We start from the raw sequence: 22,194 nt of genomic DNA, 5'->3' as shown, positions 1-22,194 counted from the left end.
CAGGATTTTCGCTTAGCCGGCTAAATTCAGGGAAAACTCCGGCTTTCCGGTCATCCGAAGCTGGTTCTCTTTTTAGCAGGCTAGATCTCCATGGTAATATATGCTAAGCACCTAACCTGGTCCCGACCAGGTTAGGTTGCAGGCTAAGAGCTCAACTCAGTGAAAGCACCGCCTGCTGACCAATCAGAGCTCAGTGTGCGGAGTTTAAAGCGATCAAGTCATATTACAGGAGAAAGGAAATACAGAAAAGCTGCCGTCGCAGGAAAGACGGCCGGCAAAAATCACCGACTGTGTGAACGTGAACATGAATAGAATATCACCTCCATCTTCAGAGCAATCTGACTATTATAACATTAGCGTTAAGAAAGCTTACTTAAATATCGGCCACAACATAAGTAACCGGATCAGAGTACATTAAGTACAGTCCGCGGCATATCACTTCATAATGTATCATATATCTCCTTATCTGAGTCAGCTGAGCCGTATCTGGCCGTGCAACACTCACAGTGTCACATACTACTGTATGCAGAAGTATTATTTTAAGCAACACATAAGTTGACGAAACACTCGAGACAAATGTAATTGAAGTCAGATCGTGTTTTAGACGGGCAGTGATATCATAAACCTGTTAATGTACGCATTCAAACACTGTTCTGTTCCAGCTGTATTCACCTTGCAGGTGCAGCTCTGTGGCTTTTATCCTGGATAAAGTGTTTAAGTCATGGATGTTTAAAGTTTAACTTCTTCATTTTTGACTAGTATTAAAGTTCACTTTTCATTCAGGAAGTATGACGCTGCGCTGTCAGTACGCTTCTCCATGTTTGTGATTGGTCGAATGCTCCAAATACCACCCCTTTCATGTGAACGCGCACCTAACTAGATAGGACACGGCTGGCTTGAGCGATCCACTTGATAACCAGCGTCGTAGTACAGTTTAGCGAGAGCGCGTATGTTTTGGATTAGGCCAACCGGCTAACTCAAACATATCCAGGTTAGGTTGAACCAGGTTCGTAGCATAGGCCCCTGGTCCCGACCAGGTTAGCTGCTTAGCATATATTACCATGGAGATCTAGCTTGCTAGAACCAGCTTCGGATGACCGGAAAGCCGGAGTTTTCCCTGAATTTAGCCGGCTAAGCGAAAATCCTGCTTCGCAGTATACCCCCCTGGTGGAAGAAATGTGGCACATTACTTAAGGAATCACAATAAGCATTAAAAAGACTGTCTGATGACAGCATGGGGCCTTTTTCTGTTATGATTATTCATAGATATATTTCAGGAAGCATTTTTATATCAGTTTGTTTGAAACTCTTGTATAATTAGCAATGCAGATTAAGTTGTAATCACAGGCAACTCTCGAGCTGAATTTGTAAACAGCAACTGTTGTGTTATTATGCAGGGATGTGAACACAACACAAACACAGTGTTTCCAACATTTCAGACTCTCTGAGTGCTGCTGTTGAGAGCAGATGAGCTTTATTGGCAATTCTTGCTCTCCTAAATTGTTTCAACACCGTTGTTGCATCTTCTCATTAAAACCACAACTACACAAATAAACAAAACAGGAACACTATGAATGGTGAATAGATGAATAACCCTGTTTGTTACCACATGGACGTATAGGATATAAGAGGCATCTAAGGACAAAGAGTGAAAACTGAGCTGGCGATAAAAAAGAGAGAAAGGAAGGATGAACTCTGTAGGGTCGACAAGGAGTTCACATGCAACTGGTAATGGACTCTGAGCGAGAAGATAGGTTACAAGCAAGTGTTGAAATTGGTAACAATTGAATGTGATCTTTTACAAACACATACATCTGTGTGTCTGATGCGTGTAAACATACATAAAAAAAGACTCCTGAAACGATACATTTTGATGAACTGTTTAATAATACATTTTCATAGAACAGTTCCGGTATTGTTAGGGAAATAATTATCTCAGACTCCTAGATGTGACATACAGGACCAACCTTGACGTCTATTGTTCCTGTCCTTTAGGGACACAGGCTGCTTCAGCCAATAATGTTATTGTTCCCATTTCTGTGACCGGTCAATACTAGGTCACAGATGGTCTTCGGTGTGGGGGCACTGGGACACTTCCTTCTTTGTTGTTTATGGACTCCAGGGTATGACATATTCGAGGCCATAAGTGGCGGACGCAGGTAACTCAGTGTGCCCAAACTGTCTAAAGCTATCTTATCAAAACATGTTGATTACTCTCTTTTGAAACCAGTTAAATGGGCTAGCAAGAGAGAGGCGCTCCAGAATTGACGTGGCAACTCTCCCGTGCAGTCTCACCGTGACTGCTGTGAATTGTGATGTGAATGCTCCGGCCGAAACTCCAAATAAATCATCAGTGGTTTGACATCAAAGCTCCTGCTCTACCTTGTCTCTTTCCTGAGTCGGTGACTCCCCCGCATTGCTACACAGAAGTTTCCTCAACAGGTATAGAAATGTTCTTCTCTGTGATTTCAAAAGGTCGATATTGACAGGTCAAATACAGGCGAAACTTATAACCTTACAAATACAGTTATTGCTGTATTGTAATGAAATAACAGCTGTACTGGAGCCATCGTTGACACAAGCAAAAGTAAAATTCAAGAAGCAGAAGCACATCTTGCTTTTATGGGTCGTCCAGGTTTCTAAGCTTGCCAAACATGCTTACTGTAGGTTAAACATTGTTTGGTGTACCCTAATCATCAATTTAAAACTCAAATTTGAAAAGAAAATTTCCATTGGAAATGCTCAATCCCGATATCATATCATTTAAAAGAGGACTAAAACAGCTTTTGATATTAATCCTTGTGTATCTTTCTGGTGATTTATTCACAATGTGTGTCTGTGTGTGGGTGGTTGTTGTTAGGTCGTCCCATATTCCCGTGGCACTTTGAGGTTTTACCAATCGGACTGGATCCCTGGCAAGGTGTTGTCTCTAAAATTGTATTATATTACAATAGTGACTGTAATGGAATACTCCTCATCAATCACTAATCGGTAATGTAATCCAAGGGATTACCTAAACTCAATAATAGATTCTTCCAGAGTACCTTCCGTATTTGCTGCAAAAGTAAATAAGGTATAATATATGTAATTAAATCTGAAATGACAAATGCATACATATGTTTTAAATACAAACTGTACGTTGTATCTTGATATAAAAGTCTCGATTTGTATTGATTTCTGAGTTCCTCGTGCCCAACTAAACTGTTCCCCAAAGTAATCTTTCTATGATCTATATATCATTATGATGTTTGAATTAAGATTAAAACATTATCTTGTTTTATTTGGTGTTTCTTTAGATGTTGTAGGTAACAAACTGCATTGAAGATTTGTTTTATTAAAGTCACTTAACTTTAAGTGGACCACACATCAAAATACATCCTCTACTGTGATATATATATGCACATAGTACTACTCCCACACACATATAAAACAGAATCGCATTGGAATTTAAACACAATGAGATTGACGGCAACAGGAGTGTGGGTCACACTGAGGCAGGTGCAAAGATTTTCTATGACTGTTTTCAGAAAGAGATCAGGCTTTTTCACCCAAATACTCATGATCCTGTTTGAATAGGTGACAGCAGGAGTGAAATCTTTGCATGCAGTATTTGAAGTTAATCTGCTGCAACACTGTTTGGGCTTCTTAAGGCTAACACAAACATACACACACAACTACAAAGAAATACACCTTCATGAAATGAACGCATGAGAAAACCCAGACTATGGGCCTCATAGTCCCTACCTATATAGTTACATTCAAGTGTGTTTTCTTTATTGTACCTTCTTCCTTTTTATTATTGGCATTAAAACATATTAGGCATGCAACAATTCCCTTATTAGTGCCCGGTTGCCCTTCGTATAAACCCAATTTCCATATATTCTGCTTTTAAAGTTGAGAAAACATTATCAGAGTCATACGCTGATGCTAGTGCCCTTTCTTCAAATGTAGCTTGCCCTTGCCCCACAGAGAGACCAAGTGTGCCACTGCATTTGCGGGAGTTTGTGTGATCAGAAACGGCACAGTGGAACATCCCTGTCAAGTGCTTAAAGATGCATGGGAGTGCTCCATCATTAACAAGATGCTTTGATGGAAAGTTCCACACAGGAGTGAGAGATATGGGCATCAAGTGAGACACAGACAGACACACAACAGGTGAAGGCTGGGAAGAGAGTTTTGTGACCAGGTTAGGTTTGCAGGCTAAGAGCTCAACTCAGTGAAAGCACCGCCTGCTGACCATCAGAGCTCAGTGTGCGAGTTTAAAGCGATCAAGTCATATTACAGGAGAAAGGAAATACAGAAAAGCTGCCGTCGCAGGAAAGACGGCCGGCAAAAATCACCGACTGTGTGAACGTGAACATGAATAGAATATCACCTCTTCAGAGCAATCTGACTATTATCACACTAGCGTTAAGAAAGCTTACTTAAATATCTGCCACAACATAAGTAACCGGATCAGAGTACATTAAGTACAGTCCGCGGCATATCACTTCATAATGTATCATATATCTCCTTATCTGAGTCAGCTGAGCCGTATCTGGCCGTGCAGCACTCACAGTGTCACATAGGCCTACTGTATGCAGAAGTATTATTTTAAGCAACACATAAGTTGACGAAACACTCGAGACAAATGTAATTGAAGTCAGATCGTGTTTTAGACGGGCAGTGATATCATAAACTAACTGTAACGCATTCAAACACGTGTTCTGTTCCAGCTGTGTTCACCTTGCAGGTGCAGCTATGTGGCTTTTATCCTGGATAAAGTGTTTAAGTCATGGATGTTTAAAGTTTAACTTCTTCATTTTTGACTAGTATTAAAGTTCACTTTTCATTCAGGAAGTATGACGCTGCGCTGTCAGTACGCTTCTCCATGTTTGTGATTGGTCGAATGCTCCAAATACCACCCTTTCATGTGAACGAGCACCTAACTAGATAGGACACGGCTGGCTTGAGCGATCCACTTGATAACCAGCGTCGTAGTACAGTTTAGCGACAGCGCGTATGTTTGGATTAGGCCAACCGGCTAACTCAACATATCCAGGTTAGGTTGAACCAGGTTCGTAGCATAGGCCCCTGGTCCCGACCAGGTTAGCTGCTTAGCTATATTACCATGGAGATCTAGCTTGCTAGAACCAGCTTCGGATGACCGGAAGCCGGAGTTTTCCTGAATTTAGCCGGCTAAGCGAAATCCTGCTTCGCAGTATACCCCCTGGTGGAAGAAATGTGGCACATTACTTAGGAATCACAATAAGCATGAAAAAGACTGTCTGATGACAGCATGGGCCTTTTTCTGTTAATGATTATTCATAGATATATTCAGGAAGCATTTTTATATCAGTTTTTTGAAACTCTTGTATAATTAGCAATGCAGATTAAGTTGTAATCACAGGCAACTCTCGAGCTGAATTTGTAAACAGCAACGTTGTGTTATTATGCAGGGATGTGAACAACAACACAAACACAGTGTTTCCAACATTTCAGACTCTCTTAGTGCTGGCTGTTGAGAGCAGATGAGCTTTATTTGGAATTCTTGCTCTCCTAAATTGTTTCAACACCGTTGTTGCATCTTCTCATTAAAACCACAACTACACAAATAAACAAAACAGGAACACACTATGAATGGTGAATAGATGAATAACCCTGTTTGTTACCACATGGACGTATAGGATATAAGAGGCATCTAAGGACAAAGAGTGAAAACTGAGCTGGCGATAAAAAAGAGAGAAAGGAAGGATGAACGTCTGTAGGGTCGACAAGGAGTTCACATGCAACTGGTAATGGACTCTGAGCGAGAAGATAGGTTACAAGCAAGTGTTGAAATTGGTAACAATTGAATGTGATCTTTTACAAACACATACATCTGTGTGTATGCGTGTAAACATACATAAAAAAAAGACTCCTGAAACGATACATTTTGATGAACTGTTTAATAATACATTTTCATAGAAAACAGTTACCGGTATTGTTAGGGAAATAATTATCTCAGACTCCTAGATGTGACATACAGGACCAACCTTGACGTCTATTGTTCCTGTCCTTTAGGGACACAGGCTGCTTCAGCCAATAATGTTATTGTTCCCATTTCTGTGACCGGTCAATACTAGGTCACAGATGGTCTTTGGTGTGGGGGCACTGGGACACTTCCTTCTTTGTTGTTTGTGGACTCCAGGGTATGACATATTCGAGGCCATAAGTGGCGGACGCAGGTAACTCAGTGTGCCCAAACTGTCTAAAGCTATCTTATCAAAACATGTTGATTACTCTTTTTGAAACCAGTTAAATGGGCTAGCAAGAGAGAGGCGCTCCAGAATTGACGTGGCAACTCTCCCGTGCAGTCTCACCGTGACTGCTGTGAATTGTGATGTGAATGCTCCGGCCGAAACTCCAAATAAATCATCAGTGGTTTGACATCAAAGCTCCTGCTCTACCTTGTCTCTTTCCTGAGTCGGTGACTCCCCGCATTGCTACACAGAAGTTTCCTCAACAGGTATAGAAATGTTCTTCTCTGTGATTTCAAAAGGTCGATATTGACAGGTCAAATACAGGCGAAACTATAACCTTACAAATACAGTTATTGCTGTATTGTAATGAAATAACAGCTGTACTGGAGCCATCGTTGACACAAGCAAAAGTAAAATTCAAGAAGCAGAAGCACATCTTGCTTTTATGGGTCGTCCAGGTTTCTAAGCTTGCCAAACATGCTTACTGTAGGTTAAACATTGTTTGGTGTACCCTAATCATCAATTTAAAACTCAAATTTGAAAAAGAATTTCCATTGGAAATGCTCAATCCCGATATCATATCATTTAAAAGAGGACTAAAACAGCTTTTGATATTAATCCTTGTGTATCTTCTGGTGATTTATTCACAATGTGTGTCTGTTGTGGGTGGTTGTTGTTAGGTCGTCCCATATTCCCGTGGCACTTTGAGGTTTTACCAATCGGACTGGATCCTGGCAAGGTGTTGTCTCTAAAATTGTATTATATTACAATAGTGACTGTAATGGAATACTCCTCATCAATCACTAATCGGTAATGTAATCCAAGGGATTACCTAAACTCAATAATAGATTCTTCCAGAGTACCTTCCGTATTTGCTGCAAAAGTAAATAAGGTATAATATATGTAATTAAATCTGAAATGACAAATGCATACATATGTTTTAAATACAAACTGTACGTTGTATCTTGATATAAAAGTCTCGATTTGTATTGATTTCTGAGTTCCTCGTGCCCAACTAAACTGTTCCCCAAAGTAATCTTTCTATGATCTATATATCATTATGATGTTTGAATTAAGATTAAAACATTATCTTGTTTTATTTGGTGTTTCTTTAGATGTTGTAGGTAACAAACTGCATTGAAGATTTGTTTTATTAAAGTCACTTAACTTTAAGTGGACCACACATCAAAATACATCCTCTACTGTGATATATATATGCACATAGTACTACTCCCACACACATATAAAACAGAATCGCATTGGAATTTAAACACAATGAGATTGACGGCAACAGGAGTGTGGGTCACACTGAGGCAGGTGCAAAGATTTTCTATGACTGTTTTCAGAAAGAGATCAGGCTTTTTCACCCAAATACTCATGATCCTGTTTGAATAGGTGACAGCAGGAGTGAAATCTTTTGCATGCAGTATTTGAAGTTAATCTGCTGCAACACTGTTTGGGCTTCTTAAGGCTAACACAAACACACACACACTACAAAGAAATACACCTTCATGAAATGAACGCATGAGAAAACCCAGACTATGGGCCTCATAGTCCCTACCTATATAGTTACATTCAAGTGTGTTTTCTTTATTGTACCTTCTTCCTTTTTATTATTGGCATTAAAACATATTAGGCATGCAACAATTCCCTTATTAGTGCCCGGTTGCCCTTCGTATAAACCCAATTTCCATATATTCTGCTTTTAAAGTTGAGAAAACATTATCAGAGTCATACGCTGATGCTAGTGCCCTTTCTTCAAATGTAGCTTGCCCTTGCCCCACAGAGAGACCAAGTGTGCCACTGCATTTGCGGGAGTTTGTGTGATCAGAAACGGCACAGTGGAACATCCCTGTCAAGTGCTTAAAGATGCATGGGAGTGCTCCATCATTAACAAGATGCTTTGATGGAAAGTTCCACACAGGAGTGAGAGATATGGGCATCAAGTGAGACACAGACAGACACACAACAGGTGAAGGCTGGGAAGAGAGTTTGTGTGACACAGAGTAAATAGCTGGCACGCAGTTTGTTTCTTTTCAAGCTTGGGCTTCCCTCCTCTGAGCCTCATACTGTACAACATGTGTGTTTTTACTTAGACCTGCCTCTGTGGATTATATCCCTCTGTCATAAAGAAAAGGAAAGACCCAGATGTGAATGGCAAGGTGAACAAAACACTTGGATTAGGATTTGATTTTGTATGTTTTGGGGGGGTTTTAATTGGAAAAAATATGTATTACTCTGATTTTCCTACTTTTTATATACAGCAACATTGAAACTTGCTGGTGTTTTCATGACAAAAAGTTTGGCCAATTTTACATTTTGAGATTCAAGATTCAAGCCAATAGGGCATTATAGAAGCAAGTTCACGTACAAGCAGCACATCAAGACGCACTTGGGAAAAAAACTCCCAAAGGGCAGCACTCAAGGCTTCCATGATGCTTTACTCGATGACACCCTGAACAGTTTCTTTGTCTGGTTTGATGTCTAAAACAGCAGAGTGAGGGCTCACATGTCACCGCCCGAGGGGGAGCACATGCTCAAAATACAGTGACACCATGAGATCTGCACGCTTATGAAAATAGACACCACCAAATTAGCAGGACCAGACCAGGTGTCAGGCCGAACACTTAAGTAATGTGCTGAGCAACTAGCATTAGTGTTCTCCAGCATTAACCCTCCCTGCAACAGGCGGTAGTCCCCATCTGCTGTAAATCTACCACCATTGTCCCGGGACCCAAAAAGACAGCAGTTCAAAGTCTTAAAGGACTACCTCACACCAATTGCTTTGAGAGGCTTGTACCATCTCACATTAAGGTACTGATCTGGACAGCCACCAGTTTGATTGTTGAAGTCTACAAATGATGCCGTTTCAATTGCACATCATACAGCCATGCCACACCTGGAGCATCCAGACACACATGTCAGGATGTTGATTTAGCTTTGCTTTCAATACTATAATCCCCCATATACTGTAAAACAAACTCAACAACCAGGGATTTGCCACTTCACTCTTTCTTCAGACAACAAATGTGAGAAAGGGCTAACACACATCCTCGACCCTCTTCCTAAACTAAGGTGCATAGCAGGGCTGATTGTGGACTTGAGTTAGATCTAGTTAGACACATGAATGGTAAAGAGGTGGAGAGTGAACAGCTTTTAAAAAGAGCTATAGTATACATACCCCTCACTTCTGTAATGGCAAACTTTCTATGCGTGTAGTTTATCATTCTTAAGTGCAGACTTTATATTTTACCTTACATGGACACATCAATTGCAGCAGTTCCTAGAATGATGTGTTTTGCTTGTAACCTCTGTCAGCACTTGTCTATCAGCACTTTCAACAGTTTCCATAATTGATGTTTTGACACTCATGACCTTTTAAAACGTCGGAGTAAGGTCTGGGTGATGTGGGCCAGTTCATGTCCTTTGCCTGCATTGTGAGTGACATTTTAAGGTCACCTAAGGTCTGAACTTCAGGAGGGGGCTGGGTGCCAAGCACAGGGCAATGGGCAAGTTCCTGTTAGTTCCCCTGTCTTATAATCAAGTTTTCCATTTCTTAGCCTCCATGTGTTGCTGACAAGTTTTCCCACTTCCCCTTTTTGCTGAGTGGGCTCCTGGTTCAATCTATTAGTGATTGACAGTTTCAGTTCCTTTGGAAAGCTTATCTCTCCTGCCAGGGCCCCTCCCGATAAGTGACGGAATGTTGTTGAACTGACAAGATCCTATATAACCTGTATGTATCTTTCATTCGGGGCGCACTCTCTCAGAATACCTTGTGTTCTGTGAGACTTGTGTCTTTGAAGCTTCAAATAAATAACCAGAAAGACAACTCTGTCTGTTTCACCATTTATTGTTTGATACTTCTGACTTGTATATCTCCACAGTATTGACTAGGTCTAAGATTTCCATAACACTTCCCCCTACCTTCAACAGCTGTTGAGGATGGGGATTGCAAATATTATTTGCCCCCCACTCCACCCCAAACTGCTGCTAATGCACCGGTGCACAACAAACCTAATGTGCATTCTTTTTTAATATGTATTTATTTGATCTTTAACTGTGTTTTTATTCTGGTTGTGTTTGTATTAGTGTTGTTTCTATCTTAGTTACCAGATTGAATATAGTTGTATTCATACAAAAATGATAACGTATCTTTAATAAGATACATTTGGCTTGGTAGTACGTTGAATAGAAGATTTTGTCAGTCCTGTGTCATGCATAACACTACTGGCTGTTTTTAAATAGAACGGCTAGTGACTCAAAGGTCACAAGGTCAAGTCCCTGCACCAGCAGGATACATTTGCGTGAAGAAAGTGAAAGAACAGTGTGTTCCCTGTCTCAAATTGCCACCACCATTGTGTTGTTGAGCAAGGCTCTTTACATAAAAGCACCACTGGAGCATCTGAGGCCTCAGGTTTTAGTGAGAAAAGGACAAGTTCAATTGTGTTTAGCAATCATTCCAATTGTGCCATGAAACAGTCCTCTACCTTATGCACTTACATATCTGCCGGTCATGAGACAGAACCCCACAGGCTTAAAGTAATAATTTATAAAATAGTTTTACAATGCTGCAATTGTTCTTTTATTTTCTCTTATCCTTTAGTTTTTGTTTTTTTAAACAACAAACAATTTATTTAAATTGATTGTATTTATATATTGAATATACACTGAACAAAAATATAAATGCAACACTTTTGTTTTTGCTCCCATTTTTCATGAGATGAAATCAAAGATCTAAAACATTTTCTATATACACAAAATAACCATTTCTCTCAAATATTGTTCACAAATCTGAAAAGATCTGTGATAGTGAGCACTTCTCCTTTGCCGAGATAATCCATCCCACCTCACAGGTGTGGCATATCAAGATGCTGATTAGACAGCATGATTATTGCACAGGTGTGCTAGGCTGGCCACAATGTGACGAGGCTGTGAGTCTGTGTGTGAGCACACACACAGACTCACAGCCAGGCTGCGGGTGTGTGTGTGTGGGTGTGTGCTCGGGCTGGTTTCGGGCTGTGTCTCGCTGTCTCGCAGACGGCCACTGGGCTCACAGGGAGGGAGGGAGGGAGGGAGGGGGGGGGGCAGGATCTCCAACAAGCCGTTTAGGACAGAGAGTGAATACACATGCTACACAGAGATGCTGTATGAGAAACCAATGTGAGTTTGGAAAATTGCACAATATAAATCTATTTTAGTAGACCTCAACGATGGAATTATGATCAGTAGAGATGGCCATGACATGGGACCTTTAACCTCAGTGATGGCCTTGACTGACTGACAAAGGTTTCCCATAGTTCAACATGGAAAGGTGGGGTAAAAGGGTTAATACTTTTGATTAGGGTCACTGCAACACACAGATGACAAAGATAACAAACACATTGTACAAGAGGAATAGGAGTAGTCCCATTTATTAATTGCAGTCTACATGATTCCAAAATCAGTTTGATGTTGGTTACAACGGAGCACATACTGGCGCCTGACACTGGCGGCATTTGACAGAATTATAGCATTTTCCTGCAACAACTTTTAAAAAATCAATGAGGAGATGCTAGAGGCCCCTGATGCCTAACATCATATCAATGAACAGCAGTTATAAAGTATAATATGTTTACACTCAAAAGGGGCGAGTAGTGAAAGAGGGCAGTGTTCAAACATCACAGGACTGTTTGTCACCTCTCAAGGGAATTGAAATTAGTAACATTTGAGATAAGTGCCTTGGAGCTAAATTCTCTCTAGCAGCAAATGGTTTAGTATGGGACGTTGCACTTGGACACTACATTACTCATAAATTAGTACAAGTGAATACTGTTTTACATAAATCAGCTGATGAACCACTAACCATTATTCCAATAGCAGTGGACTTTTTAGTTTTGGTATCAGAAATCCCTGTAGGCTTAAAACACATAAATATTATGTACGCATTAGTATTTCAGAGATTAACCAATGTTGATAATTATTTTCAATAGGTATAACGTAGGAATATTTAGAAGATAAGAATTAAATTGTTGTACAGCATAACATAAACCCAGTTACTGTCATTTAACCCACTCCACAATGTTGTGTCCATTGATCTTAAGACACTTTGATAACCCAGTGACAAATCTGATCACGCTCCCATTTCCTGATGGCGTGACTGTGCCCTCAATTAATTATTGAAGGCAAGTATTCTGTGTAGTGTCGCTTAGTATTTTGATACCCCAAATCCAGTGCATGGCTGACTAGATTATTACTACAACAATGCCTTAGTGGAGGTCTGCATGTGGTTTAGAAAGTACAACAATATTAGAAACATATCATCAAGCTATAAAGCCCTTTTGAATTAATGCAAAACTCAATACTTTGTTTCTCTCTTCATTGGAAATCTAAAGGGCTTACCTTTAAAAATAAATGCACATGACCAGAGTTAAAAATAATAAAGTGTTTAAATTACATCAGCCGTCATTTTGATGTCTTGTTAATGCTTCTGGGATGAACCATCTTTTTCGTCTCCCACGCCAACATTTCCTCCATGGGCAGAAGAGAGAAACTTCCATCGAGGTGCAGCGGGCCTCTGCTTTTTGGGAGCCTCGTATGGAAGTGCTATCAGCCACTGCAACAGCAGGATGGGGGGGTCAAGCCTAAAAAGAGACAAGTCCAGTCCAAATTAAGTCGGGTTAGACATGAGATGTTACAAAGGAAAGAAAATATACAATATGCAACCACTAATCCCAAAAGGAGGACTTTCAGAAAGCAGTTAACACTGCAAGAGCAATGATTCCAGGATGCAATCTTACCGATCCTTTATGTTCTTCTTGAGGGTGCCCATGCATATGTTGAAAGAGAATATAGTAAAGTGCCTCAGGACATGCCAAGCCCAGAACCAAAACTCAAGCCTGGGGGAGAGAGAGTGACAAGACTCAATGAATAACTGCACACCATATTTTCTTAAATTGCTAAATTGATAGTGGTGTCTCTGTTTAAATGACCTGAATGATTCCATGGTCAATACACTTTCCAGGGTTTAGTATGACATAAGTTAGATTGGTCATGATTTGTTGGTTTAAATGCATGGATTCCTCCTGCCTCAAATGAATCCTTAATATTTGAAATATATATTACTTGCCTGATGAAAAGATTGATCGTACTCTTATATTTGTAAGCTAAGTATGAAGATCCAGCCAGTAGACTTAACTTAGCATTGCATAATTACTGAAGACAGACCGAAACAACTAACATTCTGTATTTTTATTACCTGTGTCTACTCTGAAGTAGTGTGTGAAACAACAGCATCAGAGGGAGGATCAGGTTGGAGAAGATTGTTGCAGGGAGTCCAACATTGCTGTGATAGGTCACTACGTTGCGGAGCAGAACTGAAACACAAGTTTTCACAAATAATTGGTATAACAATCTCTACATTTGGTTCAGCATTCATTTTGAATTTACAAATCAAGACATACTGTAACTTACAAATCAAGTGTGAGGTGGGGGGGGGGGGATCTGTTATGCTAAATGTAGTTAACCGATTGCTGAAATCAGTTTTTACAGACATTTGTTGACCAATTGTGGACAGGTAATTTAAATGAACAATGTATTTAGATCTGAACAACAGAGCAGTCTGTAAATCATTGTCAGTTTAGTACAAGTGTGTACACCAGACATACCTTTCTTTTTCATGTCAACATGGAGAGAAGGCTCTTTATTCTCTCCAGTTAGTTCATGTTCAGTAGAGCTGACTTTCTGCTCGGGTCGCTTGGGTGTAAAAGATGTCAGTGTAGCAGTCTGCTTTTCCACTTGTATCTCCTTCTCTGTGTCTGTCTCCAGATTCATGCACGTTTTTGTTTGGTTACAGTCAAGTGTTCCTTGAGATAATTTTTGGATCATCAAATATCGGCCATGATCTGCATACAAGGGAAAAATAGATTGATTGTGTGTAAACATCTTTAAATCTGCATGTTTTTATCTGTAGATAAAGTTGACTTACTATGGCTTTGAAGGAAATTAGTAGCATCCTTGTAGCCGCTGTGGTAGGCCTGTTCCAGAGTCTAAAGCGCAGAAATACAATTCTATGTTTTAACGGATACTTTTAGAAATGTTTTTCACAATGGAGGTGCTATTCATTGAAAATGATTCATCAACATGTGGGTAGTAAAGGCTCATCCAATCTAGACAGGGATTATTGGAAGGGATTCACTTAAACATTTAGTTTGACACATCATGGGTCTTTCATAGTGTCAATTTGTAGCACAAAAACAATTGATCATCTTCCAAAGAATATTAAATTAAATCCGAATCATAATAGAAGTTCACTTTCATTTATTGTTCCATATTTTGAAAGGGGTCTTACCTTTAGAGCCATGGGGTAGAGAGCATTCATGATCCTGGAACCGTTAGCCGTGTTGATCTTCAAGGTGCTGCCACTCACCACCATGTCCCAACTGCAAGGTGTGTCGGTAGGACAGATGTCTATCTCTCCGGAGAATGGACACACAGTCAAGGTTTCACTGTGGGGTGCCGCCAGCACTGGTTGCATTTCACTGAAGCCCCCGTCCAAATAATACTATAAAAAAGATCACATCAATTATTATTCACACCAGCAGAATGTGCTTCTTATGACATTGTGATAAGGCCATTCAATACTCACTACTCCTCTGAAGGATGGAGGCAGCATACCGCAGTAAACAGGCACGAAGCAGCTGCATAGCAAAGCCTACAGATAAATAGACATGGTTGAAATTACATTTTTGCTTCTAACCTGCTTACTGTAGGTTTTGTTTTAAACATTAGGATGCCAACTCACCTGCACTACATCTTCTTTTGACTGGAAATCAGACGTGAGAATGTGCTTGCCATCAGACAGGCGTGTCATAGACACAGAGAGACGCCCGTTGGCCATTTGGTGGGCATCAGAAGGAAGATGCTTGTGTAAAATACTCTCCAACCAGTGGGAAACATTCATTGAAGGGTTAAATGGCCCAAGTGTAAAAGACTGCATTTGTTCGGCAAAATGCAGCATCTCATCCCGAATAGTTACTGGAAAATGTAAGACTTAAATTCAGAAACAGTGAATATATGCAACAAAGGTAGATTTAAAAAAATAAGACAAAGTCACTTACTCATGCTCATTTCACAGACGACAGCAGCTGCCACCAGAGACCCAGCAGAGGCACCCAGGACACAAGGTGCCGTGCGCAGTATCCACGGTGCATTATTTAGGAAGCATTCGGCAACCCCTAACTGGTAGGTAGCCATGAATCCAGATCCAGAGAAGGAAATTGAAAGAGGATTTTCACTAAAATGATAACTTGAAATTCCTCGAGCCATTTTCCAAAGGCTTTAAACTGTCAAATTAAATGTTTTCAATCATTAATCTGAAAAGTATTACTGCTCAAGCAAATACGGATTTCGTTCTTTTGATGTAGACTGAGTTATAGCAGGAATCCAGTGGAGAGTGGGGACTGTTTCAGGATCAGTGTCTTAAAACCAATCCAAATTAGACATACCATATTGGTCAAGCCCATGTGATATACAGTGCATGCTGCTCTCTCAATGGCTTTTTGTCTGTTTCATTTCCGAGAAGTTAACAAATAAACATGTTTGGCAATACCGAATGACTAAAAAACAAATCCAAAGAAGAACAAATATATAAAACATATTTTGAAACAAGTCCTTTCCTTTATGTACTTTTGACCTTTTTAGGAAAACCGTTTTTGAGGATTTCAGTTATGGTTTTCTAAAGGAACACTAAGGCACTATTGTAAGACATCAAGTTCAACAATTTGTTTTGTTATCACACTAAACTAAATAAAGCACTATAATTCATTCTGAAAATCAAGTAGCAAAACTTCAGCTCAGATCTGCACAACTCTACGGAATCTCCTGCCCTCATTTTTTAGCAAATCATCAGGTGAGGCAGGAATGCTACTCTGTTTTGTATTTATGTTTTCCTCACATATTGTCTATTTTTTTACGAGCTTACTAATACTGAAACATTTAGCAAAAGACACTATGTTCGAGTGACTGCCTTGCATTTCTGACCTTTCTGTTTGTTTGTTTGTCTCATTTTAAATAGGCCAAAACCTCACACTGTCTCTCCTTCAACAAAAAACAACTTTAACATCGGGGGGCCCTACTGCACTGGAAACACTGACTAACAACAGTTATATGGCTTTTGGAGGCATATATTTGAGGACATTTTACAGCCAGTAGTTTCAATCAATACGTTTGGTATGAGACTCAACCAAAGAGAAGGGACCACTACATATTGAATGTATAGGTGAAATGACGTGAGGGAAGAAAGCTAATAAACTAATGCTGTGTAATGCCACTATACCTGCCTTGCATAGCTGTGAAGGCTTTAACTACAAGCATCACAACCAATCACACATTCTAAAGGTTACACTTATTTCTGTTTAACATCATACATACACAGACACTATTCTAAACACATGTTTAACCAACCTTATTTTTCTAGATTGATTGCGTAATTGTGTGTTGTATTAACCCCTATGTTGTCAGTGTTTTGAAAATCACCTTGCTCCTGGCAAAAGGCTGAGCTGCTGAACAACACCTGCCTATGTAGATGCGCCTCATTAATTGGACGTGCCATTCCCCTAAACTGGTGTTTAAAGAAGCCACTTCTCCTAAGACACCCATCTTTAAGTAGACAAAAGTATTTTCTCCACTGCACTCAACTATGGACTGGCCAGCGTTGTTATAAATGCCTGCAGTGTGGAGAAGAAGGCAGTGGCTCTTGGGCAGAAGAAAACCCAACATGTCACCCACTTTTTATAGTTTTATGTTCATTAATTTATGCTTAGACATAAGAGTACAGTATATCTGTTTATATTATAAATAATTAATCCCTTCCTCTTAAATAATTTTGTTTCCCATCCTTAAAATTGTATATGTTTTTGGTTAATCAATCCCCATATTTTTCATTCTTTACCTGCCCTCCTTATTTTTGTGTATCCTGGTCCTTCACAATAGCTTAAGTATAAACACCCTTACATATACAGTGATTTTTGTGGGGTTTTGTCAAATATGCAGCTTGCAAAATAAGTCATACTTTGTATGTCCAAATAAGAAATCACTTGTGCTAAACCCCTGAGCTTCAAGAGTAACAGTTACCATAGTATATAAAAAAATGCTTAACAGGATATTTATTCAAGCAGGAAAACATTTACAATTACGAACCAATAGGCTCAACACAAAACTAAACTTCACAAATGCACTGTCTTTAGGTTGAATAATAAAACAAATTCTACAATGAACTACTGTACTGTATTAACTGGCATTTTACCTGCAGCGCGAAAAAAACCTCCACCCTGTTTAAACTTATTTAATAACAGTCTGAAACAAACTAGATACGACAGTAATTTCCATCACTTATTGCAAGACTTATATTATATTTTAAAATGAGTTCATCTTTATTTTTTAGACTGTGTTGAGCAAACCTAAAAAAATCTCAGCTGATGAATATTTGTCCGTTAGAATATTGAAGTGATTTATTTCACAGTTTTCCTTTTCAATTAGTGTTCGTATTGATCACAGTTATGTACATTGATTCACAGAAAAATAGAAAGCAATATCATAGTTACAAAAATCCTCTATAAATACACCTAACAGTGCATTTTGTTAAACTTGTAAATGCAAAGGTTGTTTTCGGAACACAAATGTCCATTGCATCATGTAATCACTGTGTTTTTGTATTGTATTTAGGACATTTAATCCATGGTTAATCTTCTATGGAGGATGCTGCGGAGAAGCACGATCAGGTGAAACCTCAAAATGGTCCTCACTGAACTCTTGCGTAGGACTGCTGTCTGCTGTCTCCTGAGGTGAAGTGTGTTCAGGGGACTCAACTGGGTCAACATGTAGTTTCTTTGTGTCATGTGGGAGTTTCAGAAACCTGAAGGGAGGCAGATAAAAGGCAATAATGTGTGTGTTTTGTTTTGGGAGAATACAGAAAGGGAAAGAGACAAACAGAATTGGACGGAGACCTGAAGAGAAGTTTTTGTCCCCGCTCCTTTTTGATGATGTTGAGCTTGTAGTAGTGCCGCAAAGCCCTGGACATTTTCTCATAGGTCATATTGTCTCGGTTCTGTAATAAGAGATCACACATCATCAAGGGCCCGTGTGACCCATGTCTTTCATTTTTTGTCTTTAGACCATTTTTGAAATTCCCTGTAAGATAAAAGAAACAGAGCAGTGCTCACCTTGTGGTTTCCCCAGAGACGAGCCAGTCCATTGGGATCAACCACCCTAAACACAAGGCTGTCGTGGTCTTCCCATCGGATGTATTCTTGGTATCGGTCATCACACAGCAGCTTATACACATAGTCCCACAGCAGTCTGCACTCTGGCCATGATTAAGACAGCAATAAGACAAATGCTGCCAAAATGTATAATGCTTTTATTATAGGTACTTTCAAGAAGCCAAAAAAAGAAAAGATTCATTTTAAAGTACAACTGTAAAGCAGTGTTCATATCTAAGCATGTAGGCATCTGTTGTCAGGTGCATACTGTACATGAGGTAGCGTGTCACTAAGGCTACCTTAAGCAACATTTATAGGAGAATAAAATTGAACTGGCGAATAACATTTAACTGGACTAATTGTCCCAGTCTGAAGCATTTTCCAGCTCAGACTAACACATAGTTTATTGTTTTGGGTTTCTAGTCTGTGTTGCTCTTTGCTCACCCCCACATACACACATATAGGCATAGAGATGTAGCTAAAGAAGAATATGTCGCTAATGAACAATGTTACAGCTTAATAGTGGACTCCTACAAGGAAGAACACACCTAATCCGTGCTGATGTTGCTCTGAAAACCTGTTTCAGACTTGTGTCTTGGAGTTTGTCTGCCCTCTAGTGATCAGAATATACGTATGGCAGTTTTAGAAAATAGTTCATTTTTTGTTGCCTATATGTGCACCTTTAAAACATACAAAACACATATGTTTATATATTTGTAGAGTAAATACTATGTAATTGTTAATAAGTAATGTACCTGGGATGCGGCCATTGGCGGGGTACACTGAGCTACTTTGCTTCTCCCGACTGGACAGGTTGAGCGGCTCCTTGGCAGTCTCTAATTGGACAGGACTCTGAACTTGGTTGGGGGGCAATGCAGAGACAGCTGCTAGTCCATCTAAGAGAGAGAGAGAGAGAGAAGGAAAGATAGAGAGAGCAACAAAGAGGGAGGGACACACAATCAGATATCACAGCAAATGATTACATCTGCTGGGCATTGTCTTTCTGAGATTGTTATACATTATACACACTGGTAGATGTGAGTGGAGCAGTGTGTGTGTAAACGATCAAGGGTGGCTGGCGGATCACAGTTGGTACAGCAGCTGCTGAAACTGCAGTGGCGAAAGAGAGGGAAACTGTGAGAGAGAAATATGAGGAACTGTGACAAAAGCTTAACAGAAAGCAAAAGTGACTTTACAACAGCTTAAATATTTGTACAGCAATGCACAACACAAACATGTTGTAGAAACATTGATGAACAAAGACATTACTATATATTCTGGAGTTGTAATATAACACAACACACCTTTTGGCACACGTCCAGCTTCCTTTAATGGAAAGCACCTTGTTTGTGAGACAGTGCATTAGTATTCCACTAGTGACGCATAAATGCCTTAACCAGCATTGGTGTAAGTACATTTACTCAACAACAGAATGCAGTTTTGAGGCGCTAGTAGTACAATGTGTGTGCAAAACTTTAGATATTTCACAATATACCTACACTTATCTGATGTGTGCAGCTGCAAAACACAATATAATGATGCAGTTCAGTTAATTCAACAACATACTCTAACATCACATGACAAGGGGACCTCTTAACATCTAGACTATTAGACACAGGGGTAAGGTTTGAATAAAATGTTTGAGAATAAAATGTCAAGGCCCCAACAAGTATAGGGAAAAAACAGTATTAATTCCTACATGTGTTAAGGAGGAAATAATCACTTCGACAATCTAACCAGGATAAATGAGTTTGATTTGATACACCAACAACTCCAACAATCAACTACGTGTTTGTATGAACAGGACGTGTCTGTTCTGCCATGCACTCCGCAGACAGTACATGACAATCTGACATTTATGGTTTGCTGTCCATATCTTTCCTGTGAATAATACGTGTTAAAGTTTATTTCTAGACATTGCTGACCTTGGCTGACTGTGGGAGGCCGGGGCTCTTGGACAATCTGCGAGGGTATCTGGCAGCTGACTGGGCTCTGGTTGCGTCCAGTTGCCGGGGAAGGAGATGCATTTTGGGGGTCACTGACAACACTCCTCCTTTGCTGTTTTACATACTGTAGAATCTCGTACAGAACATCACCTGTAAAAAAGGAAGGAGGTCCGTATGAAAACACTGGGGTAAAACTAGTCTGCATGCACACTCATTTCTACCTGAGCTGGGGCAGCGGCGTCTGAAGTCCTCCTTGGTGAGCAGGCAGAGGGCACGACCGTTCATCTCAAAGCGTCCCTTCTCAGGCCTCCGCAGTGAGTACTCCCTCTGAGCCCAATGGAGCCAGTGGCCAACGTCCTCCTTGTCCCACAGAGATGGGTTTATTCCTATAAAACAGATGCAAATCATTAAAAGCACACTGTTACAGAGGGCGTTTATGCTACAAGCAGATACGTCTACTTTTGCTGATGCTGGAGTTGTATCTTTAAGGTAATAGTGTTTGACTTACGCAGACGTCCAGGTAGATGCCAAAGGTCTTCCTGTATGGGAGGGCTGTGCAAGGGAAGCTGTTTAGGGGGGGAGTGATGCACACTGAGAGGAATGTTGACTTGCCTTCTGGGCATTATGGATGGAGGAGTGTTTGCTCTGTTTTCTAGCTGCAAAATATCAACACACATTGCCATAAGAACACTTAAACTCCAATCAGTGGTGGTATAGAAACAAGAATGCAGATCATTTGATAATGTTTTATCGCCGTAAAATCACATGCGACCCCAAACACATCCTGTATAGAGAGTTTGAGTTGCTGAAGGTATAGATTACCAAACTCTAAATTGAACAGGTATAAGTTTTCCTTTGTTCCGCTGTCAATCAAGCTGCTGAACAGTCAGAAATAACTGTGATTATGCTGTGTTAGGAGTTGTTGGGAGGTGAAATGTTTACAGTGTAGTTTGTGCAATCGAGAAGGTTAAATAGGGGAAGTGCATTGTGTGTAAATATGGACACAATAGGGATATGTGCAGTTTGACGGACACTATGCATAGGTGAAATAGGGAAAGTGCAATATTGATTTGTGTATGAATACAATAGGGGAAAGTGCAATATTTGATTTATGTATAAATACAATAGGGAAAAGTGCAATATTTGATTATGTACAGTATGAATGCAATAGGGAAAGTGCAATTTGATTATGTATGTGCAATAGGGAAAGTTCGGTACCTGTATGTTTCTTGTTGTTTCTTTGCCATGTGATATATGTGATCTCTGTTCTGTATCTATGACTGATTGACCTGAATGTTTTTTATGTGTATTATCTCGATGCCCAAGACAAATTTCTCCTAAGGGAGACAATAAAACTCTATCTAATCTAATAATGTTTTATAATGCATTAAAGAAACAACAATGTAGAGGGATTTAAAACATTTCACCCAAATGTTACAGTTGCAGTAGCCTTAGCAATGGAAGTTGGCCATAGAATAAAAAATGTAAAACTCTCAATCCTATAAAAGCTCTGTTTATATCTCTGCTTTATAAAGACAACATATGTTTCTGTGACCTCAACTTACCTTGACCAAAGGTGACGGGGGAAAGTTCTCCATGGAAATGTCCTTTATCTGTTCGACTGTAAACAATTACACTAATCCTTAATAAGCACTGATGTAACTCGTCCGAAAAATTGAACAAACTGCATGTCAGATGTCCACGAACTCCATATTAAATAAAGAAAGAACAGGATGTAACTTTCGAAGAAATAAAACCCCACTTTTTTCACATTCGACCCTTCCGGGAAAT

The 22,194-nt window shown here is 39.8% G+C and overlaps 1 protein-coding gene across 3 annotated transcripts; it reads right to left on the bottom strand.

Annotated features, from left to right (window-relative positions):
• Positions 1-17,345: 17,345 nt before the first annotated feature.
• etv7 (ETS variant transcription factor 7) lies at positions 17,346-22,192 on the bottom strand. Of its 3 annotated transcripts, none has more exons than XM_034088106.1 (9): positions 21,969-22,192; positions 20,912-21,059; positions 20,625-20,789; positions 20,383-20,553; positions 19,487-19,591; positions 19,213-19,353; positions 18,419-18,561; positions 18,203-18,303; positions 17,346-18,111 (listed from the first exon to the last, which is right to left on the bottom strand). In XM_034088106.1, the coding sequence occupies exons 1-9, from the start codon at positions 21,999-22,001 to the stop codon at positions 17,946-17,948; spliced, it is 1,173 nt and encodes a 390-aa protein (XP_033943997.1). In that variant the 5' UTR covers positions 22,002-22,192; the 3' UTR covers positions 17,346-17,945. The 3 variants fall into 3 exon arrangements, with proteins under 3 accessions (XP_033943997.1, XP_033943998.1, XP_033943999.1); XM_034088107.1 differs by having other exon boundaries at positions 19,487-19,567; XM_034088108.1 differs by lacking the exon at positions 19,487-19,591.
• Positions 22,193-22,194: the final 2 nt, after the last annotated feature.

Source organism: Pseudochaenichthys georgianus, chromosome 7 (assembly GCF_902827115.2).
Source record: "Pseudochaenichthys georgianus chromosome 7, fPseGeo1.2, whole genome shotgun sequence".
Lineage (NCBI taxonomy): Eukaryota > Metazoa > Chordata > Actinopteri > Perciformes > Channichthyidae > Pseudochaenichthys > Pseudochaenichthys georgianus.
This window is presented reverse-complemented; position numbering and strand designations above follow the sequence as displayed.